We start from the raw sequence: 13495 nt of genomic DNA, 5'->3' as shown, positions 1-13495 counted from the left end.
ATTATTAAGACTATTTTCAGGGCTAATGAAAATTGTGAGCAATACCCGAATCAAAACAAAGAAAGATGAAGGTTGGTGATTAACTCCAAGTAATGAACTGCTCATACACTCCAGTATTTCCTAGGACTGGCTGTCATATGGAAAAGATTAATGAGGTGTTTATTCAGTGCATTCTGGTAAACAAAACCAAAGTACTCCAAGCATACACAATGCTACAGGAATACTTACACCATACAATAGCTGGAGCAGTGCCCAAGAAATTAGAATACATAGGTACAGAAGAAATTCATGTTGAGGATATGTGCATGTAGTCTTCACTTGAAAAGATTTCACTATATCCATAAGGATATAGGGGTAATTTTATGTAGCTTCTGCATCTGGCTAATTATCTAATATGACATACATACAGTGACATGATATGGACAAAGATGAACTTGCATGGCACAGCAGCCTGCAGTATATGTTCCCACAGTGGGGAAACACAAGGCATCATTTTGTCTGACCATTTATTTCAGACCTGTAGCTCAGTAGAGTGATTTTTCTCTATTGCAGCCTCTCCTGTCTGTAGAGGTGGTTTGCAGTGCAGAACACCAGGCAAACACTTGTAGTTAAAACACTCTCAATTGTATTATTCAAAAAAGAAAGGCAGAAATAGTTTATAAAAACTCCTTATTTGCATAGCACTCCAAATTATCACTGTAAGTTACCCAGGCTGTGTTATATTCAGCCTCAGTGAATCACTCAAGCAGAACCTGTAGGATGAATCTTTCATAAAAAAAAAACCCCACCAACACCATTTCAGTTACTACAAAACCTCAGCATTTTAATCTCCCAGACTTTGCAAACATTACTGCAATATGGTTGTGGGACAACATGTTCTCCTTAGGAAGCAGTTAAATATGTCCAAATGAATCCTTTCCAACGGCAAAGTTTGATTCTCCTTGCTCAGTTCCGCATCGCCAACATGGCGTTTATGTCCCAAATAAGATTCCGTAACTGATCCATGATCTGCTTCAGCTGCTGATTCTTCTGCTTCAGTTTCTGTGGGAAGAGTTTGTGAGAAGCATTTTTGTCATCAGTTCAAATAGCACACTCAAACTCAACAAGAGTTACAGTATTATTAAACGCTGCATGGATACTTTCCTCAGTTGTCCGTGAGCAGTACCAACAGGATAATACATCCTCTTTAAAGCACTCTCTAAAACTACAAGAAGGGATTGAGGGTTAAGGGCCATTGATAGAGGGGGAATGCTGTTTCTTTTCACAGTGTTTTTATCAAAACATTTGATCCCTTTTAAAACTGGATGCTTGGGAGGACTGATCCTGTCTTTCCCAAGTCCAAAAGATAGCACATTAAGCAGGAAAAAAGAAGTCTGGGATGAGGCAAATTTATGTGACTACGTTGTATCATTTTTGTGCATAGAAAACCAGAGGATTAACAGTAGGTGTTTGAACACAGCACAAGGTACAGGTGAAGCCAATCAAGCTTTTCCAGCCCTTCTACCCATGTAGGTCGACCCTCATGTGCTCATGGCTCCTGTTTTGAAACAGATATTGCCAGGCATGTTCAGGTTATGTTCCCAAGTAAAAGTAAGTTTGCTGTCCTTCTGTTCCTTCAAATGCTCCTACAGTTTGCAAACCTAGATACATAATTTTAAATAATTCATGTGTTCACAGAAGAAAGATCAGTGCACTGAGACATTGCACATCTCCCTAACCTTTCATAAGAATATACATATGTGTTACCTCATCTATTCATTTTCCTGCTCAAATCAAAGCTGTTGAGAACTAAGTTATTGTGTATTGTTAGCAACAACCCATGTCCTTCATCTCAGCCCAATTTGATAAGATGTCAGTCTTCACACATTAGAGATCAAACTACTTATTCATTAGGGAAGTCCAGAGTTCCAAGGGAAGTGAAAGCACAGGAAAGACTTGTAACCATCAAAAGAGGACAAACTATTCGAATCATTTCAGGTTTGACATAACTTTGTTATCTACAATACACAAATGGCAATACATTAAAAGGGTGACTCAGATCAGTAATAGAACCAAGTAACTGGAACAGTGATAAAAGGAAGCAACAAAAGAAACAATATCCTGAAAATCAGTCTCTTGAATTTTGATGTGGACAGCATACCAGTATTTTCAGGTTGCCCAGATGGTCAGCTGGGAAAGAAGTACAGAAGAAAAAAGGAAGTCTGTTCACTTCAGACCTGTAAAAATGGTCTGAAGCAATATGGTTACTTAGATTACATGGGGAATGTAACAGATTGAGTAAGGGAGTTATTCCTGAACACAGAGCTTTCAAGGTGGACACATTCCCTGGAAGCAGAGGCAACAGCCAATTCCAGACCCCTGAGGAGGGTATGAAAACAGATGTAGGACACTTCATGTGCACCAACTTGGAATTTCTAGTCAAGCATTTGACAGACCAAGTAGTATTTTAAAGACAACTATGTGCATTTATCTAATACTTCTTTGTTTTCCATGTGGTAAGCCAAAACTTCACAACATAAATCAGATTCAACTCCTAAAGACAAAGAGTAGTTACCACAGCATTCAAATGACAGAACTGCAAGTGCCTCCTTACAAAAGCTCATAATGGAAGATCTTGATGCTATAGCTCATACCTGTGACATTTTTTATCTGTGTTTGTGCCTGCCATCCACAATATTCAATCTTAGGGAAATCAATAAATATTACATCAAATCCAACAGTTTAATGCAAGCTGCCACTCACTGATAGTGAGTGCATGCCATTTCACTATTTTTCAAAGCCTTCATCAATAGAAATGAAGGCTGAACACTGGAGCACATGTCTTATGAGGAGAGGCTGAGGGACCTGGGGCTTTTTCGTCTGGAGAAGAGAAGACTGAGAGGAGATTTAATAAATGTTTATAAATATCTGAGGGCTGGGAGTCAGGAGGGAGGGGACAGGCTCTGCTCACTTGCTCCCTGTGATAGGACAAGGAGCAATGGATGTAAGCTGCAGCACAGGAGGTTCCACCTCAACACAAGGGGGAACTTCTTTACTGTAAGGGTCACGGACCACTGGAACAGGCTCCCCAGAGAGGTTGTGGAGTCTCCTTCTCTGGAGACTTTCAAAGCCTGTCTGGATGTGTTCCTCTGTGATCTGAGCAAATGTATGGTCCTGCTCTGGCAGGGGGGTTGGACTTGATGATCTCTTTGGGTCCCTTCCAACCCCAGCCATCCTGTGATCCTGTGAACAGTCGGTGATGGCTATTAAAGCCACAGATAAAAAGGAGAACCATTAAGACCCAAAATTCAGATTGTGTTCTCTCTCCCTCCATGTCTAACTGTACAGTTGTGTATTGTTATGTAGGCATACTCACATGAACTTCATGCAAATTATGCCCAAAAGACTAATTGTGTGAACTTACTTTCACTTCTTGTTCAAAGTGTTAAGAAATTGTAAACTGCTTGATCTTTACCTGAGTCTAGAGAAAAGAACCTTCAAATTAGATTCATGTGGTTTTGAACTATCTGTAAAGACAAGGAGTATAAAACTGTTTATCTGAAGATAGTTTTAGATCCTTGTCTTCAGTGAAGAGTTATTTTCTTAGCTCTTCTATTCTGCTTTATCTAGAGATACAAAAAACATCTAAGAGGAAGCACCATCTTCAGGCTGAAAAAAAGAATAAAGAGAGGTGGAAAAAAGTCCACTTCAGAGAGCACAGTCTCTTAACTGAAATGCACATAGTGATCTTTTTGACCAATCTTTGACAGGCAGTGGTCCACACCACAAAGTACTGCAGAATTACTATATTCTGCACCACTGGTAGAGCTGGCCTCTGCTTAAGACTTTGCTGAGCCAGTTAGAGCTCAGCTCTAGCCTCAGAAAGATAAGTGAAATGGCCTGCTTAGAAAACAGGCAAGTTCTGTAAGCAGCTTCTGCAGCAGTGACAAATTTTAGTTTGAACAGATTGCTTGCAAGTTCTCTCCCACTCTTTCCTCCTTCTACTGAGATGACTTAGTTGAACTCTGGACTTCTTCTCAGGATCAACAGTTATATGTAACAAGGTACTTCATCCTACGTATAGGCTACAGTTTCTGACTTTATCTGTTTTAAGATGGCACAGGAAAATTATCTTATGTGAGGCAGTTTGTAATGAGTTGAAGAGATCTAAGTTCATCTGGTATCTGTCAGGCATGTTTCTCTTAGTCTCTCTCTATCAGAAATGTGATCTAACTGAAAAATTATCTGAAAGGGTCTTCTTTGGTGCTACTAATTTTCAATGTGATTAAGTATCCCTTTTGACTGACACTACAAGCATGGCCAGTATGATGGAGTTGACAAGGACTGTGCCTTCCAGTAAACAAGACCTTAGCAGGACGAGCTCAGGCCAGTTATGAAAACATGTACAATAAGACAAAGTCCACATAAATGGAAACAAAAGTGGGAGAACCATAATATATATCTAGAAAAAGCTGCCTTTCAAGGAATGTGCCATGAAGAACTTGACATATTTCATACAGATTTGTTTTCAGTAGGACACAGTAATTTCAATTTTGAGCTAAAATAAATTGTTGATTGAAGCTCATTTTTGGCTCACTTTCATTTCATTTGAAATCGGTGCTGTTTAGACCAGTCCACAACTTTATCAGAGATGTATCAAGATTTCCCTTTGTACATTCTTTCTATCCCCCTCCTCATCTTAAGCTTATCTCTCTTTCACATTTTAAAACCTAAACATCACTATGAATCATTATTCTTTACTCAACCCATTTGTTCAAAGTCCTTTCTTCAGGCAAATGTCAATATAATGGTATAAACACTGTGGACAAGTAAGATTGATTTCCAACTGATGCCTTTAAAAACATCAAGAGTTGCCTATGTTGTAAAGGCACTTCTTTTCCTTACAAAATAAAAGGTGTTTCCATCTTGAAAACTTATAGGTGGATAAGCCTCACCTCTGATTCCAGAAAGTCTAGGTAGCAAATCTTTCTGGATGCAGGTTTTCAGCACTGTCAAAAGTACATTTCAGCTGAAATTCTCCAAAGAGAAAGGCTAATTGCAAATCGCTGGCATTTTAAGGACTACTTCCCTAAACCACATGAGCTGCAGTGCCCAACAGTTTTGTTATCAAAAAAGCCCCAGAGCTAAACGTGTAACAGCTTAACTTAAAAGCCTGTCATATAGATTTGTCATTTCCTCTCTTAGCAAGATCACTGTTAAGCAGTTAGCAAAGATTAATTAAGGATATCAAACATGATTGTTTTCTAAAGGGTCACCTGGAATGCCCTAATGCTATTTCACACCGTTTAATTTTCACCCACATGTATTGAGACTACTAATTATGTGACGGCTTTCCTAAGTGCTTTATTTGAAATCAGACCTACAGCACCTTAAAAAAAATTAACTCAAAAGCTGTACTCACTCCATTTCTAAAACCAAGCAGTGAACAAAACTGCTGATAAGGCAGCAACACAGATTAAAGTGTTCTCAGTCTGTGATTTTATATCTTCTGTTGTAAATCCTGTCAAATGTACCACAAGACCATGGACTCAAGGTGAGACTGACATCTTGAAAATATTACAGATGCTGCTACTTAAAGGTTAAAAACTCTGTACTATTGAACATAACAGGCTCAAAAAATACAAAGGCAAGTGAGGAAATTTTGGTAATAGCTCCTCATTGTTGCAAATAGGAATTATGTTCGGGGAAAACTGGATCAGGACTTGTATTAGTAGATCAATGTAAATGCCAAACTGATTCTGGAACAGTAAATTATTTATTCCAGAGAAGAGTCAACCACCCCAGCAACTTGAAACTTCAGAAAGCAAATGCAGGTAAAAGGAAAAAATAACACATTTGAGAACTGTAGGAGAGAGTTGTTTAGTACAAAAGGCAAAGCTATTTAGTGTTTGATAAATAGGGGGTTTTGGTTGTTTTATACTAATGGTGCACTCTTCTTATAGTTGGCAAAAAAACCCTTTTGTTTTTAAGCTTTATATGTTTTGCTTAAATCTACAGCTGCTAAGTATCACTGAATTGCTAGGACAGAAATGAAATTCCTTGTAAACTCATCTGTATTTTACCTTAATGGTCCAGTACTACTTATCCAGGGTCAGCTCATTCAGCCTTCTGACCCAAAAAGTAAGCCCACTATAGTATCATAAATAAATAAATAAGACTGGAAGGTGCTGCTATGCAGTGAAGCAATATCAAAAGCTTCTGTAGTATTTAGGAACTCTGCTACATCACTAGGTTCCCCTGCCCCATGACTGAGCTGGTGAGCATAGGAAGTACATGATGCTCCACTCATTACCCACTTGGGGTGATCCTTTCCCAGACAACCATGGTAGCAAAGCAGAGCTGCCATGTTTCAAGTCAGTGCTTCGTGGAAGGGGGCATGCTTTTGTGTGACAATATATGATCCACAATGTTTATGTGAGCTACTTAGGTTTGACTGTGCTGTACACTGCAAGGCAGGCAGCATCTTTCACATACATCTAAAGCCACTAAGGAGACTAGACTGGCTGGGATACCACAGCAAGAAGGGCAAAATTAAGAGACTTATGAAAGGTCCAAGTATTCAAATGTCTTTGTACTGTCACAATATTGAGTTATTGTAATAATGCTTTTTTGGGGGTACTAGTAACAGGCAAGACTGAAAAAATACTGCCTATCTCAGCAAACAGGACTAGGTGAGAGCAGGACAACTCAATGAAGGAAGAAAAGACCGTGGGCCATGAATACAAAAACCTTCTTCATCGGCCATGCTGATTTCCCTGTCACAGCTTTTCCATCAACATTTTGTATTACTGAAATTTTGCTAAAATAAATTAAGCACAAGTGAGTTAGAGGTTGACTTTACATACCATAGAAGATGGAAAAGATGACTGGAGTGCCAACTATGAATCAGAGAGAGCTATTTGAGCCCAGCAGCCAGTGTCAGAAATCAGACCAATTGACCTGATTCCAGTTATTTTTCTTGGGGAAAAAAAAATGAGATTTTATTTATTTCTAGTCATAAAACCCAAAGCATTTCCTTTCTGTAATGTATTAGGGTTTGAATTTTAAAGTAATGGTACTTACACAACTGCAGGGAGACACAAAGAAAATGAATCAGTGCCCTTTCAAAAGTCAGGTGTTTCAACCTCTTTTGCAGGAGATACTAAGTATTTGTCCACAAGGATACTATAGAAAGTTCAATTACCTCATGAAGATTTACTGTGAAAAGTCTGAAGATTAGGCAGAGGTATTTAAGTGTAAGGTTTTCAGACCAGATTTAAGTGAAGGATTTAATACATTCTTAATTACTAATGTGGTACCAATGGTCCTGTAATACCATCAACCTTCTTAGGGTTCAGAACTCACCATAAACATTTATGAAATTCCTTTCACAAGATCACATCAAGGAGGTTTACAAACATATTAGCATACAAGCACAACAAAAAGGGCAAACCCATGTCACAGAACTATTAAAAACACAGCAAATAGGGACAGTTAAGCTTACCAACACTTAGAGACTGCAAATGAATGTGCATAAATTCACAGTAAACATTACATACAATAGAATATATAAAACCCTGCTACATCAGCACTGTGAAGAAGACAACAGGAAAGCTGACAGCTGCTTTTCTCTAGGCTCACAGTCTTAATGTCCTCCTCCTGTACAATATGGACACATTTATCCAAATAAATGGGTTATAAAAGAATTCAGTACATCTCTGATTGTTAAAGACAAATTAAAATACTGTAAATATCTTAAAATAGGGAAGTTTAGATTCTGCCAACTATTCTCTCCATAAAGAATTATTTTACTCATTTGTCTCCTTTGTTCAGTTATGTTTGTAGACCACTCCTCCTTTTTACACCTATTTACAGATATTACAGCTACAGAAATATTTAATTCTATCTGTGCTTTGCAGATTGAAGAAACAATGATCAAAATTGTGGTCTGGTCAAACCACATATTTTTAATCTCAACACTATGTTTAGCAATTACCACAGCATTTTTTTTTAATCCATCTTTAGTAATTGTACTCACTTGCATACTGCCACTCAGTCTGAAATAGTTACATGCCAGAAGCACTTAATGCTAAGTTTGATGGTAGTCACCCCACATTTAATACAGGAATCCAGAAATTTAAGCTTTGTAATGACAAAGTGACATTTTTCAGTTTTATGCAAATTAATTTCAACTCTGTTACCTTATTTACTTCCATAATTTCCCTTCTCTCCTCACTAGCAAAACGAAGCTGACTTGCAGCACCCCGATCATCGTGCTTGGAGCCATCCTCTTCAACATATGGAATAAGTTGCTGTGAAGACAAAACACATTTCCTTTTTATTTTCCCTTTTCTTTCTTTCCTCCCCCCCCCTCCTAAAGTTAAAAATAATTTTAAAAGGAAATCAAAACCAAGAGACAGATAAGGTATAGCCATTTTTTCCAAATGTTCAAACTTCTCAACAGGAAGTGAAGAGAAGCTTACTTCATCACCTCAAAAATCAAAGGCCTGGGAATGACCTGCCAGTTCTCCAGAAAAATTATGTATTTTAGGAAAACACAATCCCACATATTACCAGGCTTAGACCTAAGCAATTTCACAACTGCAGGCAGAACGCAGTCATTTCATTGTAAGATTTTTAGGACATACATCTTTGTATTCTTGAACACTGCAGACTCCCATTTTAAAATTTACTATTCCTCACTATGAAATATCACAAACATGAGGTTACCATTATAATAAAGTATTTCAGTGATATACTAAACATAATTACTACTACTCTTACACAGCTACTTGGCTAATCCCCTAATAATGGCTTGCTGTTATAGTGGGCTTCTGTTTGGCTGTTCTTATGAACAGGCACACAGTTACCTAAGAGAAATTTTTCCACAAGAATTTCTTGCTGTGATCTCCTCAGGGACCTTGTGTACTATCACTTTTGTAAGCTTCTACAAAGCCAAAAACCCTTCATAAAGAATTTCTAAATGAGTATGAATGTACATTCCCTTTCCTAAGAAAAAAACCTATTAGTAAATACACTAAATACAAAACATTCTCTTGTGTCAGAACACTCTCAAGCTATTAACATCCTATTAAAAAACAACTATATGCTGCAACATTTTATACATAACACACACCCACAAAATCTATAGTCTGTTGATTTTTCTGCCTTGAACTGAGAAATGCTAAGGTTGATAGAAAAATTACATCCTTGTTCACATACACATTACAGACAAATGAAAGACTGATAACTGATGCAAATGAGACACTAGTTTAAGTCTTGGAGAAAGATGCTCATTGCATCCATACTACATTGTTACTTAAGTTAGGGTCTCATGTTATGAAGCATTCAGCAGCATCCTTCAGCATTCTGTGGAAAACTTACTTTGATTCAAACCACTGAAAATCTGATTTCCTTCTGGGCAAGAATTTTTGTAGGGTCATTTTCACTAAGCTTATCAAAAAAGACAAGAACTACCACACTAAACTCTGCCATGAAAACCTTGCAAAGTTTAACATTTGAATACCATAAAGAAGTGCTGTGGCTGCTTAAATACATGTGGAAAAAAAAAAATCCTTCTGGCTGATGGCAAAATAAAGTATCACTCAAAGTAGAACATTTCCTTTGAAAACCTCTCATTTTTCAGAAAAGGTAGTAAAAAAACCCCAACACACCACACAAAGAAAAGCAAAGAACTCCACCTAACAATCAAATGAAGCAGATAATCAATTAGGGAACTGTGTAGGCAGATTTGCTTCACAATTATCTCATGCCCTGGTATGCTGGTTAACAGAAAATTGATAAGAATAGCTGCTACACTGCTAAGACATAGTAACAACAAAAAAATATAAACCACTTAAATCAGTAATAACAGACTAAGGAATATTAGTAGGCACAGACTTCTTTTGACTGTGTAAAGAAAAACTAGAAGAGATTTGGTTGATGTTCTTTAAAGATATGGTTTGAATGCTGCTCATTAAAGAATATGATTGAGACTATTATTGAAAATTTGAAATAAGAACTGAAGAAAAGGGATCAAAGAGGAATGGTGTGCCACTATCATTCACCCTTCCTAAGAAAACACAAGGCAGGCATTCTTTTTTACTTCAGAGTAGAAAAGACTACACAGATAAAGGAGAAAAGAATTCTGACTGTCAATACAAAACTCTGCTGTGCATAAGGTATCAGTGACACCTAGCATTAAAAAAAAAAGCTCAAAGAGACTGCTCATCTTCTCTGTGGTGATACTTCTTCATCCTGCTTAACAGGAAAAAAACTGTGAAAATTAGGAAAAAACAAATCCCAAGCAGACCAGCCCCACCTATGTGAAAAGAAGACACATCAAAAGCTTTTAAAAGAGGCACAAGTGCTCAGCTTGTACTAAAAGCTTTTAAAGGAGGCACAAGTACCCAATAAGCCATGAGAAAAGTCGGGGATGTTTTTGTTTTTCTTTTAGTGGGAAAGTTATCTCACTCCCTTGCTCCCTGTGAAGTTTCTAAATATCTTCCCCTGAATGACATGGCAGTGACTGCTGACAGAAGTAGATCAGCAGTCTAGAATGGACTCAAGTATAATGATTAAATGATTAAAACTCAATGGACAACCAGAAGTCCATCGGCAGGGTTACCTCAGAATCCAAAGGTCAGTACTTAAAGAACTTCACAGTTCTGGATAATATAGAGCAGTAATAACTTAAATCACAACACAAAGCAGGCTTTAAGAGTATTACTAGGAATCAGAAACTGAACTTACAAGAGGGGAAAAAAATGAAGATTTGGTTTTACTAGGAATAGCATTCTTATTAGGAAAATCTTTGGTCAATCATCCTGCCTGCAACTCTTATGCTGTTCACTTTTCCATCACCACTGCACACTCAGATTTAGTTCATACTTTCTCTGCAGGTTAAAAGTAGCTGAGTGAGAGAACTATGGAGGCACAGACCGATGGTCAGAGACTAATTCTTATTACTCAGGCAGCCAGGTGGGCAGGTCAGAGCTTAAGGCAGCCTTTTTCCCAAATGAACAACCACCAAATACTTGCCCTGACCCTTCTTCCCTAGGGCAAACATTCCTTGGTGAGTGCACCAAGAAGTCTTGAGGTAAAAGTCTAAAATTTAAATGATGTTTGATGTCAAAACTGGATCACTTCCAACTGGTAAAAATTGCTGATGCTAATGTGAAAATCTCACAATCTTTCAGCCAGGTCCAAAGGCGCACTGAATAATGCCAGTCTCATTTAAAACTTGTTATGAGTCTCCTACTACAACTCAGGAGAATAGACGATATGCTAAGCAGAGAGTGGTTATCCTGATTTGCAGTTCATATATGAATAGAGATACTTACTTCTATGGGAACAGGATCGAGCCCAGCACAGTTTTCATTGCATTTGTCATAGACTAATCTCAGTTTTCTGAAGAGTATCGATAGCTGACGGAGATGTTCTTGCAGCTTTCCCAGTCTGTCTTGGTATGTTCCAGTATGATAAGTAACACCATTTGGTAACTTAGAGAACCAAAACCCCAAAACATTAAAAATATTATGTTAAAGTTTCTGTCACATTAAATAAATAAAGTAAAATAAATCAGAGGAGGCTTTTCAGTGGATTAGATAGTGTTGGATGATAGGTTGGACTTGATGATCTCAAAGGTCTTTTCCAACCTGGTCAATTCAATTCAATTCAATCCTATCCTCTCCTACATTTTAAAATAAGACAATCACAGTATCCTCACAGAAATCACTGAATTTTCTGTTTTATCAACAAAATTATGTATTTTATCTGCTCTGTTCATTTGATGTGCCAAATCACTGCTGTCAAACAGCTTTGTCTTGTTATCACAGTATTATTCAGCATCATATTGTCTCATGATCATTGTCAATCCCTCTGTAGCTCTTTTCAGTGAATATCTTTGAAATGCTTAAGCATGACACTGTTGTTATCAAAGTATAATTCCATATCATATTGTCTGAACCCCAGCTCCCAATTCAGATACACAATCAAACTGAATTCACAGTTAGCAAGCAAATATACCTGTATGTATGCCAACTTCAGAAGGAAATTGACAGAATCATGAAAATACAGATGGAATAGGGATGATAATTTATCTTCTGCTCTCAACAGAAGTCTGTATGTTTTCTCAGTAAGTAGCCACAAATAAGGATTATGTCCACTTTAATAACAAAAAGAAATGTCAAAAAAAATATATCTAAGTGGAAAATATTACAGGAAAAGACCAATGAAAATGTCTCTAAGACTACCCCTCAAATGTTAACAAAACCAGAAACATAACTGGCATATAAACAGACTTCAGTTTTCATAATGGAAAACATATATATGAAATCTTATTAGAGTATATTAATTGTGGAGGAGATAATAATTAAGCATTTCTGAAAGCTCTCCATCTTCACTTAATGTGCAGAGTAAGCAAATATATTAAGAGTAGCATTCACTTCTCTAATCAATCTCATATGCTGGTGGCTGGTGCTAAAAATGTGGTAAGTTAGGGACCATAAAAACTTGTTTCTCACCTGCATGTTCCTCAGTAACTGGAAGATTTCCATAGTTCGAAATACAATGTCCTGCACAGTTTCTTGGCCAATTCGACAGAGAGAAGCTGTATTTACCTCCCGGGCTGCTTGAGCCTGTGTCCCTGAGAAAGCACCAGGTGGCATGCCTGCCCCCGAGAGAGGGGGAGTCGACATCTCTTGGTGTTAACCTGGTCCCACTGGGTCCAGCTGCACAAAGAATTTAAGACAGAAGGACTGAGTACTTGTTTAAGACCACTATAATAAACTTCAGTATATTGGCTTTCTTGTTCCTTATGCCAGCATGTGGTACTATCCACGATAAAACTTCAACTGATAAAAGATGTTTCAATGTAGTACTCTCCAGTTTGGATAGCCCTCCTTTAACCACTACAACTCCCCATAGCTCCTAGGCGACCATCTGCCCACATCTGTCCAAAGGGGACAAGAAAGGATCTTTTGCTGGCCTCCAACAGGTAAAATCGCAGCTCTTCTACTGGGCTCCTGGCCCGGCACATGCCCGACTGTCCACCCCTCCGCTGCACGGAAGTGCCTGAGGCAGCCGGCAGCAGGGCTGGTCCTGGGCACAGGCAGTGACCCGGTACCCAGCAGGCCCTCCCCATGCTCTCCCGGCCACCCTGGGAGCTGCAAGCCACCCCTGGACGAGCAGGCCCACCGATGCCTCCACAGCTAGGCCGCCCGCCCGAGGAATCGCGCGAGGTCACCGGGACAGTGCACAACGTGTGCACCGCTCCCCCGCCACCAGACCGCAGCGAGGCAGCGCCTGGCAGGCGGGGGACGAGGACCGGCCGCCCCGGGCCCCGTAGCCCGTCCCTGGGGACAGCCAGCGACTAACGGGAACGCCGCGGCTTCGCGCTGGCGGCATGAGAAGCATCGAACTTCTCTCCGGGGAGGGCCAAGGCCCCTCCAAATATTTCCCCACGGGCCGATCGCGGCCGATACTCACGCGGAGCGGGCGCCGCGTTGCCCTGGAA

General features: G+C 39.0%; 1 protein-coding gene across 2 annotated transcripts; it reads right to left on the bottom strand.

The window, feature by feature from the left end:
• Nucleotides 1-327: 327 nt before the first annotated feature.
• On the bottom strand, nt 328-13263 carry MED30 (mediator complex subunit 30). Of its 2 annotated transcripts, XM_009897138.2 has the most exons (5): nt 13226-13244; nt 12504-12710; nt 11322-11480; nt 8181-8291; nt 328-1041 (listed from the first exon to the last, which is right to left on the bottom strand). In XM_009897138.2, exons 2-5 carry the CDS (start codon nt 12675-12677, stop codon nt 946-948), a joined length of 540 nt encoding a protein of 179 aa, XP_009895440.1. In that variant the 5' UTR covers nt 12678-12710; nt 13226-13244; the 3' UTR covers nt 328-945. The 2 variants fall into 2 exon arrangements, with proteins under 2 accessions (XP_009895440.1, XP_054023337.1); XM_054167362.1 differs by lacking the exon at nt 11322-11480 and having other exon boundaries at nt 13226-13263.
• Nucleotides 13264-13495: the final 232 nt, after the last annotated feature.

This window comes from Dryobates pubescens, chromosome 14 (genome assembly GCF_014839835.1).
Source record: "Dryobates pubescens isolate bDryPub1 chromosome 14, bDryPub1.pri, whole genome shotgun sequence".
NCBI lineage: Eukaryota > Metazoa > Chordata > Aves > Piciformes > Picidae > Dryobates > Dryobates pubescens.
The sequence above is the reverse complement of the archived record's forward strand: the minus strand, read 5'-3'. Positions and strand labels throughout refer to the sequence as shown.